Source organism: Protopterus annectens, chromosome 5.part0, assembly GCF_019279795.1.
Source record: "Protopterus annectens isolate FY-2018-M chromosome 5.part0, PAN1.0, whole genome shotgun sequence".
In the NCBI taxonomy this organism is placed as follows: Eukaryota; Metazoa; Chordata; order Ceratodontiformes; family Protopteridae; genus Protopterus; species Protopterus annectens.
Genome location: NC_056735.1, coordinates 865,624,422 through 865,647,846, shown reverse-complemented (window position 1 = coordinate 865,647,846; position 23,425 = coordinate 865,624,422). Strand labels below are relative to the sequence as shown.

At 42.5% G+C, this 23,425-nt stretch overlaps 1 protein-coding gene across 4 annotated transcripts in view; it reads right to left on the bottom strand.

Annotated features, from left to right (window-relative positions):
* The window catches only part of CARS2 (cysteinyl-tRNA synthetase 2, mitochondrial), a 1,053,801-nt gene that overhangs the window by 154,923 nt on the left and 875,453 nt on the right, over window positions 1-23,425 (bottom strand). For all 4 annotated transcript variants that reach the window (XM_044072656.1, XM_044072657.1, XM_044072658.1 and 1 more), the window contains one exon: window positions 19,974-20,040. In XM_044072656.1, the coding sequence (XP_043928591.1) occupies window positions 19,974-20,040 (67 nt within the window). The remainder of the gene's footprint in view (window positions 1-19,973; window positions 20,041-23,425) is intronic.

The following is a 23,425-nucleotide window of genomic DNA, read 5'->3' as shown; positions in this document are numbered from 1 at the left end:
TTTGTTGTTTGTACTGATATACTCCATCAGTGTTTAATTTATTTTACCCAAGTCTGTGTGCAGTTGTCTTATATCTCTCTGTGGGTTACTGGAAGTCATGTCTGGAGGTTGCACTGTTTTTTGCTGAACAGCTGCAGAACTTTCTTTAGTCAGTATGTCTTCCTCATGTTTTGTACCTGATTTTTTTCCAGATGATTTGTATTTCTTTTTTCCTGGCATCCAGGCAGTACAATTACTAGCCAGTTACTGAAATTTACACAAACACAAAAGTCTACTGGCCTTCTCTGTTGAATTTCAGACTTCACACTGGGAGAGCTAGAGTTAAGTTGTTACTCAATGTGCAGCCATCTTGGAAGCCCCCAGAATAGTTCCTAATTGTTAAAAGGGTTTGCATGGGTTACTAAGTTGATTTTTATTTTGAAGGAGACAGCTTTGTGGTTCGACCTCACCGGTGAGGATTAGATGCAGAGGGGAGGGGCTGTGCTCTCTCATATTGGTAAGTACCAAGTCCAGTATGTTTGAATCTCTGGTGGGTGTGCACACTACCTGGTCAAGGGTATGTGTGTTAAATTCAAGGAATTGTTGTACCTGCAAGTATGAGGCAGTGTATGTTTTCCAGTCTATAAATGGGTAGTTAAAGTCTCCCCTGAATAGAGTATATGATATAATGGTCAGTGTCTCCAGTAGGTCCGGATACAATATATGGGATTCTAGGGACATAGAGGGTGACCTATTGCTTACAGGATATGGTATAGGACTTTGTCTATGTTGATTTGCACGTGGATACATTCCAGGGTACTGTCCTGTTAAACCAATGTAGAGTTGTACTTTTTTCTAATATAAATTCAGACTCCTCCCCCTTTAGTCCTTGTCTTTGAATTTGGCATTGTCTAAAAATTTTCTAAGGGGGTAGATAAAATTTTAGTCAATATTCGGAAGCCTGGGGGAGACAGGTCAGACCATCCTATGCAAAGCAACATGATCTGTTAAGCATGTCCTCCCATGCTGACAAACGAGAAACTAAGCCAATTATTGAAGTCAAGCATCTTTTGTTCATACTGTGGCATTATCCTTTGTGAAGGTAGAATGCTTCTCAATGCAGGGCACATACATGCCTGAGTCACATATTGAGAGAGATCAACAATGTCTCTCTTCATATAGACTTATCTAGTCTGGTTCAGTTTAGCCTAATAGTGAGAACATTCCAATTACTACATCAATCTGTCACATGATTACTCACCATACAAGCTGCTCATATGTCCCACATTCTTCCTAAACTTGCCTCCAGTCTTATGTCTTATCTTTTTCACCTTTTTACAAAGATCTGACATTAAGTTTCTTCTTTCATCCATTCTGGGCATTTTATCATGCATTCACTTCCTTGTCATCAATTTCATAGTAGCATCAAAAGAATAAGTAAGGTCTAATAGTACCTCAGAACTCTAAATTCAATGTGAAAGCTAAACAGTTGATCACATTTCATTCAATACGACTTGAAGATCATCTTTAAAGTCCTCCAATTTCTTAGATCTCCAAAAATATATTCCCAATCCCTTCTTCCCACAGTTCAAGATCTCCATGATACTCCAGTGAACTGACTACATATAGTATCTAATGTAGTTGAAAAAGTAGCAATGACAGCACTTCCAAGCAAAGGTCCTAAACTTCCTTGACTTGGTTGTGTAATTAGGGGCTATACAGATTTCTCCCCACTGCTGTGAGGACAAGGTTATTCACAGGCTTGTTTACCCACTGCTGTCTTAATGTGTCAGCCTTCTTTTAAAATTATTTTTTAATATACAAGACCTCCCAATCATTTTTTTTTATTACAGGGCCAATCTGCTCTAGACTCAATATTCCATGAATTCATTTTTTTCCAGTGCTAGAAACCCATTTTCTGAGCTATACTCTCTTACCAACTCCATATACCAAAATCTTTCCCTTCCTTCTAATCCATATTCTTTTCACTTTACACTGATTCATAGGATTTTGGCACCCCACCTTAAAATACCTGTTCCTCATATCTTGGGTTCCTCCCTTGATTTAACAAAACTGTTGCTGCCATTGTTCTCTTGCCAAACCCTACCCCACCCCCTTTGTTTCACTAATATGATTGGAGCCAACACAGGAATCCACTTCTGTACACCCACCTTTTTTTTAAAAGCTCTGCTAATGCTCTGTAAATATAATATGCTGTACATTTGTTGGTATCTGTTCAGAATCTCTGCACCCAAAACCCCAAACTTGTCACTTTCCCTCACCCCTCTCTGCTTTAAAATCATCTGTTTCCACTGCAGCAGATACATTTTGTTTTGCATAAGGTACATATATCTAGCTTAAATAGCCCAAAAATAACTTTTTAGACCAGGCAGTCCCAGCCCGTCCATGCATAGGTAAAATTAAGCTATCCAAGCTAATTGTGGGTGTCTTGATCTCCTATAAAAAATCTTTAATATCCTTATTCAGTTTGACCCACATAGATGTATCTGGTCTAATAAAATATACTCAGCCCAAATACAGGACCAGGGGAACTATAAACATTTTGAGAGCTTGTACTTTACTACCAACATCCATAAACATCAACTGAAACCTTTGTTGTCAAATCCACCCACATATCCTTAGTCACCTTAACTATATTCCTCTCTAGCCTTCCTTGCCTTGTCCCTCTTGTCATTTTCAGAACCCTACACAACTTAGCAGTCATCTTAACATGTTATCTTAAAATAAGCTTCTAAGCCTTCGTAGATTCCCATAATCATTTTAATTCAGTCTGAGGGGCTCCAAAACTTTCTAAAACGTTCCTAAGAAACTTCCAGCTTACTCTATCAAATGCCTTTTCGGCATCTAATCCTATCAACATCAAACTATCTTTCCTCTGTTCTACATACTCTTCAATCATTATAGTTCTATTTATATTATCAAATGTCTGTCTCACTCACACAAGCCACATTGATACAAATATATTAAATCTGGGAGTTTTTTGGCTGGTCTATTTGTAATTACTGTCACAAAGACTTGGTAATTGTGACTTAGTACTGATATCTGTCTATAGGATCCCTGGTGGTTTGGGTCCTTCCCTCCCTCTAAATGTCTACTATCACTGCAGATTTCATGTGTAAGGTATACAGCCACTTTCAAGTATGCTGTTAAACATCTTACACCACATATTCTTGAAGGCTTACCCAGTTTTCATATCTCCACTGGGATACCATCCACACCTGGAGATTTCCTTGTTGCCAGCTGCTGTAATGCTTGCTTTACTTCCTCCTTTATTTGTGTCATTACTTTTTTCCTGTTTCCTTCATTTAATCCAGGCAGTTCTAACCCTCCAAAAAGTTTTCAGTCTGTTCCTTTACTTCAGTCACCTATACCTCCTCCTTATACAACTCGTCATAATATTACCCCATGATTTCCAAAATTCTACCTGTATCTAGTGCTACTTTCCTCATCCACATAAGTCTTTCCAACTTTTGTGACCTCGATCTTTGAGCCAATAACTTTATTCTTAGGCTATGTTCGTAACAGAATTGGGCTAGTGCTGTTTTCCTATAATGACTGACAGTATCCATGTAATAATTTACTATCCCCTTAAACTTGCCACATATGTTCATTCTCATGTTCAGATAGATTATAACCCCCTGACTGATAAGCTTACTTTTTTTATTTCTCAGATATTTACTTCACTAAACCTTAACTTTTTAAACAGGTAAAACTCAAGTTACCTACTTTCACATCTAACTTCTCTAGTGCACACTGCAGTGTGCATTCTTTTCAATCTTACCTTTAAGCATCCCTGTGACTAGCACTTTCTCTAATACCTGCTGGAAAGCACTAGGAAGCCTTAAACTCATACAAACACTGAACTCTCCTTGTTAACAAGGAGAAATTAATAGTAGGCACTAAACAGCCTATAATTGCAAAGTACCTTGCTAAGGAAACAGCTCCTATACTTTACAAAGAAAAAAAAAAAAGCCCCAAACCAGGCATGTCCAAGGGTCAGCTTCTGGTGATTTCTCCTGTCCACCTGGTGAATCTGGGCATACTGGGGCAATGCAGCAATTGCCTCATGTACACAGACAACCCTCTCCTCCTACCACCCAACACTACAACCTGTGAGAGATGCACTTACATAGCCAAAATGGAAGCAAAGCTCTCTCCACCCAAGATTGTGCTAAACAGTCAAGAGGAGAAGGTTAACACCCACACTACACCTCAAGCAACACATAGCCCTTCTAAACCCGCACCACCAACACCCACATATAGCAACACTAAATCCACATATGCAGAGGCCCTTAACTGTAACCTGCCCAAGCAACAAAGACCTCTGAAGCTGAAAGCAAACAAACACCAATCACAACCAATGTGTCACATAGTTCACAACACCAGTGTGCCACCCAGCAACAGCCCTAAGGCAAGACAATGTACCTAACACTTTAGTCATAGGTGACTCTATAGTCCGGCACACTGATGTCCCTCTCACCAGGTTGAATAAGGAGAAAATTACAGTCAGCTGCCTGTCGGGTGCCAGGATCTGCCACATAACGCATGCACTCAAGTCACTCCACAACAAGTACAAATATGACTCTGTCATTGTCCATGTTGGAGTGAATGACTTGAGACGTACCTCCCTGGACTACATGAAAAGAGACATGGAAGAGCTCTCGGATCATGTGGCCCAGGCAGGTATGACCCTAGCCCTGAGTAGCATCCTGCCTTCGCCCAGAATGATACCACAATATAAGGATAAAATGATTGACTTCAACAATTGGCTAAGCTTCTGGTGTCATTCAAAGGGGATCCAGTATCTGTCTGCCTGGGATGACATGATTGACAGACCACGATGCTTTGCCAGAGATGGTCTGCACCTGCCGCCCCTGGGATTCAGGTTACTGGCTAAGGCTCTTGCCACCCCTATAGTGCCTTTTTTAGGCAAACGTCAAAGGACAAAAAGTACAGTTTTGTACCTACCATAAATGTAGATGTCCGAAGATCCACATTGCTGCAGTCCTTACACTTGGGTAGTCCGCTGTCCTCGGTCGGCCCGAATATCAAAGTATAAGGCTGACGTCGGTCAAGGCGCATTTGACTGACATCAGGACGTCAGGGTACAAATGCGCATGACCGACGTCATATCCTCAGTCTTTTCTTGCCCCAGATGTCAGAAGACCCTAAAATAAAGGTCAAAACCAAAAGACAGCAAACCAACCAACCATCCTAGCACTAAAATATGTACAATATATACAATATACAATATACACCCAATTGATCACCCAACCCACACAACCGCCTCTAACTACAGAGGGAAGGAGGGAGGTAAATTGGACTGCAGCAATGTGGATCTTCGAACATCTACATTTATGGTAGGTACAAAACTGTACTATGTTCTTCATCTCACATTGCTGCAGTCCTTACACTTGGGTAGAATCCCAAAGCAGAGGTAAGGGAGGATGGCCAAATTATAAGGAAGCAGGAGCTGCCAAAATGCCTTGCAAAACAGCAGTGGCAAAACCAGCCCTGGATTTAGAGTAAAGCGGCAGGTGATAATGCCTGGAAAAAGTATGCACTGAACACCAAGTAGCTGCCTCCAAAATATCCTTAGTTGCCACCCCTCTCAAAAAAGCTGTCGAAGTGGCAGTAGCCCTAGTGAAATGAGGCCTAATCCCCGCTGGAACTTCCTTGCCATGATGGGAATAACAGAAAGCAATGCAAAACCCAATCCACTTAGAAACAGTTTGTTTTGACACAGGCTTGCCCTGAGAACTCAAAGCAAAAGAAACAAATAACTGCTGAGACTGCCTGAACCCTTTAGTTCTGTCCAAATAATATCGCAACTGCCTGTGTACATCTAAAGTGTGCAAAATCTTTTCCCCTTTATTTTGGGGATTTGCATAAAAGGTAGGCAAATGAATAGTTTGGTTTAAAGCCACACTAGAAACCACTTTAGGCATAAAGGAAGGATTAGTGCGTAAAGATACCCTATCCTTATGGAAAATTAAGAAAGGCTCAACTGCCATAAGGGCCTGCAACTCAGAAACCCTTCTTGCAGAGGTAATAGCCAACAAAAAAGCAGTCTTCCATGATAAAAACTTTAATTCAGCAGTAGCTGCAGGCTCAAAAGGTTGTAGAGTGAGTTTCTCCAACACAAAATTGAGATCCCAAGCAGGAGTAGGAGCTCTTTGGGGTCTTATATTCTTTGCCCTCTAAGAAATTGCTTGAACAAAGGATGAGAAAACAATGGTGGGTCACAGTCATAGTGAGCCGAAATTGCTGCAGCATGAACCTTAATAGAAGAGAAGGACAAACCTTTGTCCAGTAACTCAGTAAGATATTGAAGAGCCACACTTAAATTAGGCTCAGAAACATCAAAATCCTTTGCTGCACTCCAAAATAAAAATCTCTTCCATTTTTCTGCCTACACTTTCCTTGTACTAGGCCTTCTAGCTTCCAAAAGAACATCCAAAACTTGCTGTGGAAGTGGAGGCCCACTATGGTTCAAAACAGAATATGCCAGGCTGTTAGGTGCAGAGAGCGAAGCTTGACATTGAGCAAATGACTGTCCTCCTGAGACAACAGGTGTGGAATCGAAGGCAAAGCCCATGGAGGCTTCCGTACCAGGCTCCTCAGTAATGGGTACCAATGCTGTCGAGGCCAATCTGGAGCTATCAAAATCATCCTTGGCTTGTCTTGTCTGGCCTTTAGTAGTACCTTTGGGAGGAGAGGCAGAGGCGGAAAGGCATACACATGAAGATTGCTCCAATTGAAAGAAAGAGCATCCACTCTCCAAGCTGTGGGATGAAACCTTTTTGTGCAAAACTTTGGCAGCTGGTGGTTTAGTGGGGAAGCGAACAGATCTATGTCTGGAGTTCCCCATGACACTGTCAATTTCTGAAATACATGAGGATCCAATTTCCACTCGTGGGGATCCATAATTTGTCTGCTCAACACATCTGCTAAGGAGTTCTGTGCTCCCGGCAGAAACCTTGCCTGAAGATTTAGCTGTAAACTGAGAGCAGTCTCCCACAAAATCATTGCTTGCCTGCATAGAGGATAAGAATGTGTTCCGCCTTGCTTGTTGATGTACCACATGACAGTTGTGTTGTCTGTTAGAATCAACACCTGCCCTGGAAGAAGTAAATCCTCAGGAGGAGAAGCAGAAGGAGTAGAATCATCCACATCAGAGTCAGAATAAGGAGAATACTCCTGCAAGTCTTCAGCCGAAGACTCTGAAACATCCGAAGCCTGCTCAAAACTCCCTGGCTCAGGCTCCACCCTAGGTCTCTTATCAGGAGGGGGCAAAGAACCCCTAATCAAAGTAATCAAATCTTCTGCGATTTTAAGCATATGCTTCTTGGGCACAGTTCCTGAAGAACTAGGGGTGACACCAACTGAAGCTAAACCTGGCCTGCCTCTGGGAGAAGCCTTGGCAAAAGAAGGAGAGGGCCTAACCACCCTAGGAAGGGAGGGGAGTAAAGTAACCTGAGAAGCCCCTTCAGCCTGACCTGCCTCCTGAGAGGCCACATCCTGCAATAACAAAGTCTCTCCCTGGGAACTTAAAGAAATCTCCGGTGGAACCACCGGCTCCACCGACACCTCTAAAGAACCGGCGTCCGGTACAGACGGTTCTGCCAGCCCAGGCTTAACTGCTTTGTCCTTGCGCTTCTTCGAAGAAGCGGGCGTCGGAGCATCCGACGGCATTTTATAATTGCACCGCTTCCCAAAGACTAACCTGACACAATCCAACCGTCTCTTTATAGTGCGTTTATTGAATCTAGCACAAGAGCGACACCCAACAACGTCGTGCTCAGGCCCTAAACAAGGAATACACAAAGTATGATAATCTCTATGGGGTATCGGTTTCCCACAAGAAATGCAATTATTCACTTTTTCTGACATCCGGTAAACCACTGAGGCAAGAAAAAATTAAAATATTCCCCAACGGGTGCCAGCCAACTTTGACTCGGTCTGAAACTTCGAAATCGAAAAATCTCAGAACGCCAACCGGCACTTGCAATGCTGCTTCTGCATCGGACCATGCGGCAAAAAAGACTGAGGATATGACGTCGGTCATGCGCATTTGTACCCTCTCGTCCTGATGTCAGTCAAATGCGCCTTGACCCGCGTCATATACTTTGATATTCGGGCCGACCGAGGACAGCGGACTACCCAAGTGTAAGGACTGCAGCAATGTGAGATGAAGAACATCCACCACCGTAACAGGTACAAGCATGCAAAATCTGAAGGTAATGCTACTCAATGCTAGAAGTCTAAACCTCAAAATGCACTCTCTCGAGGCACTCCTAAAAATGGAGAACATCGATATCTGTGCAGTAACTGAGACCTGGTTCAAGGCTCCAGAGAGCACCCCTACAATACCAGGCTACAACTCTTACCACACTTTTCGGCCACCAAACCAGGACCGAAACACTAAAGGTGGAGGTGTCAATATTCACCAAGGATATTCACACCACCAGGCTAGTTGGCCAACACAATGTGTCTGAAATTCTCCAAGTGCAACTAACACTAGGTAAGACTGCAATCCAAATTGTAGCTTGCTACAGATCCCCACCATACCCCACGATTCTCACTACACCTTTCTAAACATACTGGAAAATATTAAGATAGAACCAAACACCCTAATACTTGGTGATTTTAACTACCCTGCCATTAACTGGGAAAACTACTCATGTCCCAACACCTTAGCGCAACGGTTCTTGGAATTCATAAATTCCAACGCCCTGGATCACCTAATCCATAGTCCCACCTGGGGCTCCAATATCCTAGACCTGGTCATTACCAACATGGGAAATCAATGCTCCATACCTATGGTCACCCCCTCGTTAGTCAGGTCTGACCATAAGCTAATCGCCCTTAACATCCACATCCCACCTCCACCCCCCAGTAAAGAAACCACCATAAAAAACTTCTCCAAAGCCAACTTCATGCTACTCAAGTCAGAAGTGACAAACTTCATGACACCCATGCAGGCGGAACTGAAAGTTCAACTGCTGAATCCTACACTAAGGCACTGTACGAGCACATCCACTCATGCATGAATCGTGCCATCCCAAATAGAACCAAAATGCTCTCATCCAAAAAAGGAAGCCAATCTGGTGGTCCCCTGCCATAAACAAACTTTACAACAAAAGGAAGAAACTTTTGCAGAAAAGAGGAAAATCCCAGGATGCAAAAAACTCCCTTACTAGCCTCAGTAAGAAACTGAAATGCCTCATAAAATCCTCCAAAGCTAGTTACGAAAATAAAATTGCCAAAGATTCCAAAGACAACCACAAAGCATTCTATAACTATGTCAAGAATCTAAATGGCAATGCTCAGATCTGCTCTGATCTAAAACAGAATGGCATTAAATATACTGATCCGAAGGATATTGCCAATATCCTGGCAGATCGATTCAGTGCCAACTTCTCCCCCTCTCACACCCTAAATGGCCCATCTCAATACCGGAAGATTGCCAAATTCCAGTAATAATGGCCACACAGGTACAAAATGCACTCTCTAAAGCCAAGAATACAGCATCCATGGGACCAGATGACATCCCGGGCTGTGTACTACATGAACTACAATATGAACTGGCACCTCACCTAAGTGTCATGTTTAATCATAGCCTCACCTCAGGTTTCGTGCCCACTGAGTGGCGCAAAGCTACAGTTATCCCAATCCACAAGGGGGGATCCACCTTGGATCCCGGAAACTACCATCCCATCAGTCTGACAAGCCTTATCTGCAAGGCCATGGAGCGTATTATCATGGAACTTATAAACAAAGACATTGACAACCTTCAAATACTGGACCCCACCCAGTTTGGGTTTGTGAAGGGCCGATCTTGTCTCCTGAACCTGATTGACTTCTTTGAATCAGTCTCCAGAGCCATGGACAAGGGTAAGGTGGTCCACACAGACTATCTAGACCTTGCCAAGGCCTTTGACACCATCCCCCACTCTGGAATCATAGATAAACTTACTAAGTTGGGCATTAATCCCTATGTCACCCAATGGGTTGCTAAATGGCTTACTGATAGAACCCACACTGTAAAAGTAGCCGACTCCAATTCCAGCTCCAGACAAGTGACAAGTGAAGTACCTCAGGGTTCAGTCCTGGGGCGCTCTTGTTTGGCATCTACTTCTCTGAAGTACAGGTCAACACTAAGGGACTCTGGCTAACAAAGTTTGCAGATGACTGCAAACTGGGAGCCATTATTGAATCCCAAATGATGTGGATACTCTACAAAAGGGCCTTACAGAAACAGGCTTGGTGCCAGAGCCATGGGCTCAAGCTCAATGCCAAGAAATGTATTGTTATCCCCTTTGGGAAAAACATGTATCCATGAATTACCATATAGGTGGCAGTACACTAAACACAGAAAGTGTGATAAGAGACTTAGGGACACAGGTGGACAGAGGTCTCACCTTCGATAACCACATCGCCACAACAGTCAGGAAATCCTTCTATGTGGCACACCTCATCACGAAGGGCTTTTCATCCAGAAAAAAGGAGGTCATTGTCCCACTGTACTCATCCCTCATTAGACCCATTATAGTATACAATGCCCCATTTGGTATGTACCTCTCAAGACATCTGCAACAACTGGAAAGGCCTCAGAAATACCTCACTAAAAGAATCACAGGCCTAAAGCAGATGCCCTACGCTGACCGCCTTAAAAACTCCAGCTATACTCTGTCGCATATCGTCTACTCAGAGGTGATCTCTGCTTAACATACAAGGCCATGTCAAACCCAGAGCTGTTGGACATGCTACATAAGAAATCCCAATCCCTCAGAGCTACACGCTCCAGGGATCTAAACCTTGTCATCACAATAAACAAAACATGCTGGAGGGATAGGTTCCTGACCCAGAGACTCCCCAGACTCTGGAATAGACTGCCCATACATGTCAAGCAGAGTGCCTCTTTGGCCAACTTCAAAAGGAACCTTGATGATTGGATGGGAGAAAGGAAATTCACCCTGGGATCACTTCAGTCGCCCTGCTAGACAGGAATCCAGGGAAGTAAATAGTGTGGGAAGAAATAGCCAAGGAATTGTTATGGCTAGGCTTGTATAGGCCCTAGGGCCGATAGCCAAGTACCAAACTATGAACATAGCCCAAAGCTTGTGTTCACCCACTGTGGTACTGGTAACTGCTGGGGACTTAAGAGGACAGGTAGTCTTATAGGTTTGTAGGTGTATACTTGGCTAATGACCCCACTAGAGCCTTTTATAAGCTTAGTCATGCATCCCAAACCCCCTGACAAATTCTGATACCTTTGATAAATGTAAACAGGAGTTGGGAGATGAAACAATTATAGGCTGCATGTGTCCATTAAAGACATATGTGTCAAACCAAGGATGAATTTCCTGTTCCCCATGCAATTGTCCATGTTATACTTGAATTGGGTTAAGGAGGATCTCTGCTTCACATAGATGGGGAGCCTGTTCCAGAGAAGGGGTAGCCTCTGGGATACATATCTGTTTCTCCAGCACGTTATATTTATATTACAGGCAAGGTTTAAGTCTTTAGAATGGGTAACTCTGATGCTGTTTGTTTTGTGGATATGCAGGAGGTCCATCAGGCTGTGGTCTGACAATGTATTGTATTACAGGCATAGACATCTCCTCAAAAGCCTGTAGGAGAGAGAAATTAGAGATAGACCTTTGTGGCAGTCTGCATACCACATGTTGCTTAAACCCTTTATTATTTTAGTGGGGAACCTCTGTGCATGTTCCAACTGTTGGACTTGCCTGGTTAAGTACATACCAAAGGGGCACTGCACTCAATGATAGGTCTGATAAATGCTGAATACAGTGGAACATTGACCTCCTTGGACCTGTTTATAAGTAGAATGATTTCCTCACTACTGTATACACGCGATGGTAAAAGGCTAGATTACTATCTATGCGTGTCTCCAAGTCCCTGACTGCTGGTTTGACTCCTAGGGGTGTGTTGTCAATATGAAACTGATCAGAGATAGATAACTTACCGAAGGATACTATTATGAATTTCTTGACATTTAGTTTTACTCCATGGTTCTGACACAAGTTACTTGTCTATGTCAGCCCTTCCTGGAGAACATTAGTTTTGGTGGGGGACTCTATGACTGCTCCTAATTTGCAATCATGTGCAAATTTATTCAGCCAGAGGCCCTTGACTTCAGAGAAGTAAAGGATAAACAGGAGTGGTCCCTGAAGGACTCTACTTGTGACTGCAATCTTTGTAGAGGTGAACTCCCCAGTTCTAACTTCCTATGTCCTGTCTGTGAGCCAGCTAGCAATCCACCAGGTGACACAAGGGTTTATACCTAACCCCTTCAGTTTGTCAACAATGCCCAAGTGGGTTATTGAAACAAATGCCTTGGGCAGGTCAAGGTAGTGTTGTGAACCACTTTTGCCTCCTCCATTGCTTTGGTGACCTTCAGTTTGAGTAGGCAGGACCTACCCTTGACTAAAGCAAACTGGGTTTCGTCCAGTATCTGGAGGTTTCCTGTGCCATTACTGACCATTTTCATGATAACTCTTTCCATGGCTTTCCAGATGAGACTAGTGAAACTTATGGGTCTGTAGTTGGCCCACTATTGTGCTGAGGGATGACTATTGCTGTTCCCCATTCTTTAGGCATGAAGCCTGTTTGGAGGCTACAGTTAAATAGTGATTCCAGAGTGCCTAATAGGTAATTTTTCATGCTATTTAGAAGGCATCCTGGGATACTGTTTGGACCCATCAATGCAGTGTTCTTAGCCTGAGAGAGAGAGAGAGAGAGAGAGATAGCATTGAGTACCTGGTCCCTAGTGATAGTAGAGGGAGTTATATTTCATGATATTTCCTGAGGGGAGGTTGAGGGGGAGATTGGGATAAAGTTAGAGCTGAATTTGCATGCCAGTAGGCTTGCCATATCTTCTGACTTGGTATAGGTGGCTTTATTAACAATGAGCTCTGCACACATTTGTGTATTGCCTTTGAGGTTGTGGACACAGCTAAAGAATACCTTGTGGTTGTCCTTGGCCTGGGAGGCCAAATTTACCTCACATTTGGTTTTGGTAGACTTCATCTTTCCACAGAGTTTTGTTTAGTTTTATGATGATGCTTTTATCCTGCCTGCTGCGTGCGATACCTCCTAATTTTTGCCATGATTTTTTCATTATATTATAGAGCCTACTGATATTGTGATTCCGTCAGGGTGTTTTTTTTTTTTTTTTTTTTTTTTTTTTTTAGTCAGTTCTGTTCTTACTCCTGGTTAGTGCAGCTGCCTCTATGCAGCTATTAACATACATATATAGAGTTTCTGTTTACAGTTCTCTGTAGGCAGACGTGCTCTCAAGGTTTCTGGGGGCTTGAAATTTTGCCAGGTTATCACTTAATAGTAGGAAGTTGGCCTTAGAGTAGTTTCTGAACATTCCAGAGTTAGCCGGGGTTCCTGGTTTTATTTTTACTTCAAAGGAGACAGTTTTGTGGTCTGACTTTACCAGATAGGACATTACACTAGAGGTGGCAGCACTCTCTCATATTAGTGAGGACCAGATCCATGTTTGTGCTCCAGGCCAGCATAATGGCAATCTGGTCCAGGGAGTTTGTGGTTACAAAATCCAGGAATCTCTGTGCCTGAAAATTTGGTGTTTTATATACTGCCCTGCACTGACCGCCTCAAAAAACTCCAGCTTTACTCCATAGCATATTGCCTACTTCGAGGTGATCTCTGCCTAACATATAAAACTATGTCAAACCGAGAGCTGTTGGACATGCTACACCTAAAGAAATCCCAATCCCTCTGAGCTACATGCTCTAGGGACCTAAACCTTGTCACCACAATAAACAGGACATGCTGGAGGGATAGATTCCTGTCCCAGAGACTTCCCCTACTCTGGAACAGGCTACCATCTATGTCAAGCAAAGTTCTTCATTAGCACTCTTCAAATAAAATCTTGATGCATGGATGGGAAATAGGAAATAGGAAATACATCCCAGGGATCACTTCTGTGTCTCTGCTCGACAGTGGCACAGGAAAATAACTTTCTTGGGTGGCATAAGTCAGGGAACCTTGTTGGCTAGGCTTACGTAGGCCCTTGGGCCGATAGCCTAGTACCTACTTATGAACCTATAATACCGAGGTAATTAAAACCGCCCATATATATGGTACTCGGTTGAACGGTGAGTGTTTACAGTAAGCTTAAATACATATTATGGGTTTCTTGGACCAACGAAGGGGACCTATAGCTTGGAAGGAAGAGGTATGGGATTTTGCCTATGGTGATATGAACAAGGAGAAACTCAAGTGCATCATCTTGTTTGACCAGCCTTGAGGTATATTTATTTTTGATGTAAACTGGCACACTTTCATCTTTACTCCCTGTCTGTGTAGTAGCTGGTCTAAGTGTATGGAAGGCATTATAGCCTTGCACTGCTGGTGTGCTCTCTGTGGCTTTAAACCATGTCTCAGTTACTGCATAGATGCAGTTTTTTGTTTAGACTCCTAGGATTGAGAAGCAACACCTTTAGATTTTCTTGGTTTTGATTTGCTGTGTGGGATGTCTTGGGGGAGGATGTGTGTATGGGTGAATGTGCTTTCTTCTGGTAGGGTGCAGTACTGAGGTTAGTGAGGCCTTAGGTTTTGTGTGTGTGTGTGTGTTTTTGCATGCATGTGCATGCATACGTGTGTGTGTTTGTGCGTGGGTGCGTGTGTGTGTGTGTGTGTGTGTGTGTGTGTGTGTGTGTGTGTGTGTGTGTGTGTGTGTGTGTGTGTGTGTGTGTATGGATATGGGTGAGAGTGCCCACGAATGTCTGTGCGCATGCGTGCATGTGTGGATATGAGTGAGAGTGCCCATATGTGGTCTGTGCGTGTGTGTTTGTGTGCGGATATGGGTTAAAGTGTCCATGAGTGAGTTTGAGTGTGTGCGTGTGTGTATGTGCATGAATGTGTAAATGCATGTATGTGGGGTGTGGGGGCTGTTATACCTGCACATTCTCCTAGACTAACAAGCAATCCTGCATCATTGTTGCAGGGAAAACATTAAATACCAAGGATAAAAGGCGCATTCTTAAGTTCTGTAACACAGAAAACATGGGCCAGGGTAACATTAGACACCAGGGATATTATTTGATATAATTCCTGAAAGAGATACAAAAAGCAAAGGAAGAACACTTTCACAACATGAAAGGCAGGGTCAGGCGGAACATCAGAGAGCAGGGCTACCTCTTTACAGTATGAGTGAAAGGCTCTAAAGAAAAACAAACCCTGTATCCTCGTACCTCACAAAAGGGTTATTAGTCTTCTGTGCCACCACCAAACACCAGGGATACTTTAAAAGGTAGCTTAAAACTTTTATAAAAAATGTAAAGTAAAAGGAGGGGAAGACATCTGAGTGTAACTTTTTATTTATTTTTCTTTCTATTTTACTTCATCTTCATAGGTTCATAGGTTCATACTAGGCTATCTGCCCGAGGGCATTTACAAGCCTAGCCCATCGTTTTGTGGCTTACGCCACCCCTTTAGTATGGGGAACTATACCCATTATTTTGCTGTGCCTCTGTCGAGCAGTGACACTGAGGTAATCCCTGGGGTATATCTGCGATCTCCCATCCATTGGTCAAGATTTCTCTTGAACAAAGCCAGCGAGGTGCTCTGCCTCACATATACCAGGATTTTGTTCCACAGCATAGGGAGTCTTTGGGTGATGAATCTATCCCTCCAGCACGTCCTATTAATAGCCGTGTCGAGGTTTAAGTCTCCGCCCTTGTGGTTCTGGCGGATCTAGATTTTTGAGGTGAAGCATATTCATCAAATCTGGGTTTGACATGGCCTTGTATGTTAGGCAAAGGTCACCTCTGAGCAAGCGTGGCGACTGAATAGAGCTGGAGTTCTTTCAGTCGGGCAGCATAGGACAGATTTTGAGACCCTTTATCCTTTTGGTGAGGAACTTTTGTGGCCTCTCCAGCTGCTGCAAGTGCGGGTCAGATACATTCCGAATGGGGCATTGTACTCAATCATTGGTCTGATGAGTGATGAGTATCAGGAGACTATGACCTCCCTTGATCTAGATGAGAATCCCTTCATGATAAGGTGGGCAATGTAGAAGGTCTTCCTAACTACTTTAGCTACATGGGTGTCGAATGACAGACTACTATCAACCTGGGTCCCCAGGTCCCTGATAACTTCTTCTGTGCTCAGTGGATTGCCACCTATTTGGTAGCTAGGGGTAACCTTGTTTTTCCCGAAGGGTATGACTATGCATTTTTTGGCATTTAACTTTAGGCCATGGCTCTGGCACCAGTTATCCGTTTCTGTGAGACCCTTCTGAAGGATATCTGTGTCAGATGTGTTTTCTACTATGGCGCCCAGTTTGCAGTCATCTGCAAACTTTGTCAGCCATAACCCTCCTGTGTTTGCTTGTACTTCGGAAAGTATCTCCTCTTTATACTTATGCATGTTATACTTAAGTTCAAAGAAAATGGAAATCTGTTGTCACTTTTATTACTTTTTATATCTGATGTTAGAAAATGTCAATTTTTTTCTGTTTTATATCGCCTTTTCTGAATTATTTGTGATATAGGCAAACTTTGTATAAAAGTAATCAAACCATATTAACAAGTTCACAATTACAAACACTATACTTCACATATACTGTTCTATACCAAATCAAAGCAACATTACACAAATTATCCAATTCTTGCCATCTCTTAAATCTTGTTTCTCCACCAAAACATTTTTTTGCATGTACTGTTACCACAATTTCCATTTTTTCTATATAATTTACTACTACTAATTTTTAAAGATCCCACTTTCTGTTTCCATCTATGTTCAAATGGAAGAGAACAAGTCTTGAACTCTGTATCCCTGACATAAGAAACAGCAACATCAATCCACTAAGCTAACTGATCAGTTAGTCTAGCAAGTTTTTTATCATAAGAAGTAAGAAGCTCTCATCTTTGGCATTACTGAATGACTGCAACAGTACGCAAGTAACAAAGGACAGAGCAACATAAGGAGGTGACAGCAGGTGCATCCTGTTACATTAGGGATATGCAGTTGAGAGGGATGTGTGTGGGTGTCCATGTTGGGACAGTCTTCAGGACAAAGCCGGGAGGAACACTAAACAGCACCAGGGAGACAGTTTAAGTATGGTTGCCACCTTTTAAGTGGGCTAAAGTGGGACATAGGAGTGTGGTCAATATGACACTGGCCACACCCTCTACCATGATGTTACCACAGGAGCGTTGAAGGAGATGCTGTTATGGGTACGATGAATGGCTGCTGAAGTGGCTAGCTGGCCGGCTGCTGGAGTGGCTAGCTGACTGGCTGGCTGCTGGAGTGGCTAGCTGACTGGCTGGCTGCTGGAGTGGCTAGCTGGTTGGTGGGAGTAGCAGCTGGATGGATGAATGGCTGGATGGATGGCTAAATGAATGGATGCCTGGCTGAATGGATGGCTGGCTGCATGAATAGATGGATGGTTGGATGGTTGGATGGATGGATGGCTGCATGAATGAATGGATGGATGGATGGATGGATGGCTAGCTGGATGGATGGATGGATGGACGGACGGACAGACGGATGGATGGCTCATTAGAAAAAAATATATAGGTTGTTTTTTTAGCAGCTGTAGAAGCGCTTAAAACAAAGTGCTCCTACAGCCGCGATCTTTCTCCCCCAATCCCCACCCCCTTCATGAATTGCAACCAATTGCTGCACGAATTAAAACACCCAGACCTAACAGGCAGCAGCTTTATCTGCAGGTCTGGGTTGGTGACGTAACTGAATTGCCGTGGAAAAGCCGGAAGTAATTGCAGCTTTTCCAAGGCAATTCAGTGCGATTGAAAAGCAGGACTTTTCAAGTCCCACTACTTTGCAGAGTGGGCAATGGGATGAGGCAGCTCAACTCGTGACGGTAGGGACAGGTGGCAACCTTAAGTTTAAGTAGTATTTTTATTCACTTAAAACATTAATAGAGCAACAGCTGTAGCATCATAATGCAGATTAAGAACAGCAAGAAGAACTAAACTATAATTTCTGGCAATACTGACACACTGTAAGATTTATGAAGGTAGGGACACAAACATAAGAAGAGGTATTGGTGACATTCTGACAACTCACGGACAGGTAAGGGGTATGTTAGCATGTGTATATGTGCGCATGTGTGTCTGAGAGTAAATGCAAGGGGAGGTGCCTGTACCAACTTGCATTAGTTAAGGGCGATTCACAGACATGCAAATTAGCCAACAAATAGGTAATTCTTCACTGTTACTAACATGTCCCTGAATCACAACTTCCAGCTTCATGTAAACAGCTGCAGCTCCTACTACTAGTACTGGCGTTCTTTCTGAATCCCTGAGATCATCATTTAAAATTACTGTGGAATTTAGGCCAGAATGGCCTTTGTAAACTGATAAGGGTACAACTTTTTCAAAACATTCAGTTGAAAACAAATATGCAGGTTTCAATTCTCTTTACAGTAAAATAAACAAAAGCTGTCAAGGACATAAATACATAATGTTGGTGCGATTTCAGACCAAACTATACAAAAAGACAAAATAGCCAAAAACATTCTGTGATTTAGGTGCATTACTGTAGAAAATGGTCAGATGTTATGTGATTATTTAGATGGAAATATTTACTATTACAAAGAAATCATTAGTCAGTACTGACTTCATCAAGTCTATACAAACTGGAATGTAATAAAGATCTTGATAGCATTTTTAACTTCTTACAAAACATTCAACGTGTACTGGAGTAGACAGAGATGTTTTAGTGAGTTCAGGAAGAGTTTCACTTGTTCAACATGTCAGTGTTTAGCAAAAAAAAAAAAAAAAGCAAGAATGAACTATGGAAGATTTGGGGGAAAAATGTCTAAATCCATAACAGGAGATAAGTAAACTCTCCTTTTGGAGAGAACAGGCAGGGAGGTGGACATAAGTAATGCTTGAAGTTTCCATCCTGTTCTACAGCCTGAAAGTGGGTTCATTACAGTACCTGGCCAGCAGCAAGGTCCCCACAACACTCAAGTATATTATATCTACATTTTTAAGGAGACTCTTGGATGCTGCTACTCTGCAGAAACAAAGTAATGTGCCTACTAACACAGCCTGGTATTTCTTCCACTTCTACAGCATTAGCCACTGATTGGTAACTTCTCTGTGTCCTTGCAGGGGCTGTAAGCATCGAAGAAGAACTGTGCTGCTATTGCACTGTTGAATGGTTCACGCAGCTAGGGATTAAAGTATGATACCCAGTTATACTAGATATAAATATATATATCTTTATAGATGTAGGGGCTATAGCTCTAAAACACAGCCCACATGCTCCTTGTTACCTGTACTACAGAAACAAATTTCATCAAGTGGCAACTTCTCATACTGAAGGTAACAGAGATCCCAGAAAATAAATGATTTCAAGGAAGAAAGGCCAGATAGTTGCTGTGGGACTGTGGCAACAATTACCTATTTATTACCACCCCCCAAAGAAAATTACATTCATCCATTTTTTGATAATCTGTTTTAACCTATTAAAAGGCTTGAGGGGTGCCAGAGCCTATCCTAGCAAACAATGGATGCAAGGCATTGAAAACCCATTATGACAGGACACTGGTCTACCGCAGTACATACACACATGTACACATGTACACACGTACACACACACACACACACACACACACACACACACACACACACACACTGTACACACACACACACACACACACACTCTACATGCATACACATACACACACACACACACACACACACACACACACACACACACTCTCTCTAAATACACACACCTATGGACCGCTGCAGAATGCCAATTCATCTAACAACATTCTTTTGGATGAAGAAAAGAAATACTACTTGTAGCTGATGAAGGAATGAAATATTCTATTTACAACTGATCCAACAGTTCAGAAAAAAGGCAACTTGGGTAAGCCAAGAAATCTTTATCTGTTGTCAGATGTACACATTTCTATGTAAGTGAGCAGTACTTACATGATCTGTACTTTGATAGGAGACAAAACATTCTGAAATGATTAGCTGACCATCGGTGAAGGAAGTCCTTAAAAAAAAAAGAACTATGTTACTTTATTTATATAAATGCAATACTGCAAAAAAAAAAAAGCCATATTGACAGACATTAGGTTATCAGTGCACCCCTAATACTGTTGCACATTTAAATAATTCAGACATGCACTTAAAATACTACAGATGTTTAGGAAAATCAGTAGCATGGCCACTGAGAGCATTTTTTTTCACTCTTTAATCCTGCTGTCTGTTGATCATCATCTCCTTCCATGATCAATTGACCAGTTTGCTCCCCATCACTCGAGCCAGGGTCAATAGAGAAGGCTATCATTCAGACAGCCATCAGGGATGGTTTGTAAATTTTTTTGCTTTAGTTTCCCTGACCCTAACATACTCAGCAAATGGTAGGTGGAAAGTATGCAAGGGGATGGTGGCAGAGGTTGTTCTTTCACTTTTGCAAGAAGCATTCCTTCCAGGCATCCCTGCCTCGTTCACCTGATGCATTAGAAGTGACAGTCCTGGTCTTTACCAAGAAGTTAACACTGGCCCATGTGCCTTAAAGTGTGCACGCCTCCCCACCCAGAAGAGGCAAAAGGGCCATGTCCCTTCTCTACTCCTCCTCCTCCTCCAGTGCTGGGGCCACTAACTAAACCTTTGTCACCTAGGTCACAGCTGGGAATTCATTCCTTGTGCCACAGAGCCAGACATGGTCATCAATTAAGCTGGACTGTTTGGTGATGACATATAACACTTGGGGTACATAATGTCCGGGTCTGACTGCCTTACAATGACAACATCGCCAGTTTTCCTGACAAGCAACAAATCTCCTGTTGTGCAGTCACACTGGCTGCTGTACAATTCTGAATAATCAGGCCAGCATAGACAGAATTAATAAACAGCAAGGATACATTTGGTACCACAGCTTGTAAAAGGAAATGTGTGATGGCAATTATTCAAATCTCAGGTTATACATTAATAACATGGAAATAACTAAAATGTACTGCACAATACATGTCCTTTAACTCTCTGGTCAAATTCAGTATAAGACTACTCCAATTTTTATGTACAACGTATCATTTTTTTTCTAGCAAACACATGGCAAAACAGATCAGTTTTAAGCTATTACAAGTCACATTATACAAATCTGCACACATCATAATCTTCCTTTTTCTAATTTCTAGTACTTAAAATATGAGTATTAATGTTTGCACCTTAATAAACAGGATGAGAAAGGACAGAGAAGTCACATCAGGATGGGAACATCCAGATGGGCTACAGTCTGTGTTACAAAGACAGAATTGCAAGGAATAGTGGGAGAAGTATATAAAATTGATAATAAATATCAGAAACAACAAAGCTAAAAAAAGTGAGAGTCTAGAAATCTATGTTAGAATCAGGCAGGTAAAATATGGGAGCTAAACTTAACAACCTGCTGAAAATCACAAAATTGCACTAGACTGTGGAGTTCATGCTAAAAAAAAACCTCATCTCATTGCAAAACCATTCTACCTGCTAATGGTGAAGTATGAATCACCCCAGGGTCTGTAGTCTGGTACATTAGATGTAGAGAACCACTGGGATCATAATGCTACCAGCAATTGTGACAGTATCTCACTACATGCACACAACAGGTGGTATGAGAGGCACACAAAGACAAAGAGAAAAGAATGGGTTAGAATGTCCTTCACTTTTTTATTAGGAATAGCAGCTTAAGATTATTAGGGATAGGAACAGGCGTGACTGAATCACAAAAACATGGGCAAGTGGCGGTTGGTGGGGTGGGAAATGGAGATGCCTGGACATTGTTTGCAGGAATGACTAACATGAGGAGATCAGCTACATAGAGAAGGGCGTCAGAAAGGAGAAAGAATAAACCAAGAATAGGGCAGGGTAGCTGGCTGGGTCAGAACCTAGCTTAAGCTCCCTGGCAGTTAAGCTACAGGAATGGGGGAGAGCAGGTGGATTGATTGAGTGCTTTGTCTCCAAAGATACCAAGGGTGGAAAACAAAGGAATGGATAACAGAATAAAGGGGAATAGACAAAGGAAGAGGAGTAGACTGGCAAATTCCAAGCTCACCAGTAGAAAGAGAAGGGAAGGAGAGTTAATTTAGGTTTTTGACCATGAAGGGTTCAGCCAGCTGATGCTGGACTGTCCCAGACTGGGCAACATTCTGAACATGGCCCTTACCAAGGCATTGGGGGTCATAGATGCCCAAGTAAACATGCCATTAGCCAATATTTACCATGCCACTGTACAGCTTAGCGTGTGTATGGGGGGGTAAAAATACAAAGATGATGATGTGAGATTTTAGTATCAAGAATTATGCTTAACTAGAGGAGAGGGTCTAGAATGAGTTAAGAGACTGGCAATAAACTAAGGGAATAAGCACACTATAGGAATAGGTCAAGGGTTCACTACTCAGGGATATGGACAAAGGTGTGAAGAAGGGACAAAAAGAGGAAAATGCCATAAAGATGACAGAGAGGTCACAAAGCACTGGATAAAAAGCAGGCGTACTAAATGAATACTTTGCTTTAGTCTTCACAAAGAAAAGTAAAGGAAAGGTGCCATGATGGGAGGGAAATGAGGTGCAGTACAACAGCAGAGCAGTGAACAAATACCACAAAAGAAAGGGAGGTGCTGGAAAGGTGACTGGATACCCGAAGGAAGATGACGTCCAAAAGCCAGATGGGTTGCTTCCCAGACAGCTCAGCAATCTGGCAAGTGTGAGAGTGGATTGTCCGGCGGAGAATTTTAACAGAAGTCTGATCACTGCAGAAGTGCTTGAAGATTGAAAGATAGGAACAGATGTGCCCTTGTACAAATGGAGTGGGGGGGGGGGAGTTAGAAAAAAGTCTAGGGAATTACAGGTCTGTTAACTTAGCAACTGTAGTAGGGAAAGTCATGGAGATAATCCTGAAGGGAAAGGCTGTACAGTTCCTTGAGGATCTCTAGGAAACAACTAACATGGGTTTACAATTAGAAGGAGCTATCAGTCAAGCCTGATCCAGTCTTATGTCTGGGTTAAAGGAGAACATGACAGGAAAGTACCACCAGACATAGCCTATGTGCACTTTAACAAGGACTTTGACACACAGGCAGCTGAAAGGAAAACTGCAGAAGTTGGCAGCACAACCAAGACTAAGGAACTGGAATCCATCATGGATGAATGGTGGAACTGAATTGTGTGATAGCAGGGATAATGTCAAGAATAAGGAAAATGGTGGCAGAATGTGTGGAGCACAAGTTTTAAATAATCTGGAATACATTTATAAACACATTAACCCTAGAAGAACTGGAATCCGGAATCAATAATCTGGAATAGATTTCTAAACACATTAACCCTAGAAGAACTGGAATCCGGAATCAATAATCTGGAATACATTTATAAACACATTAACCCTAGAAGAACTGGAAT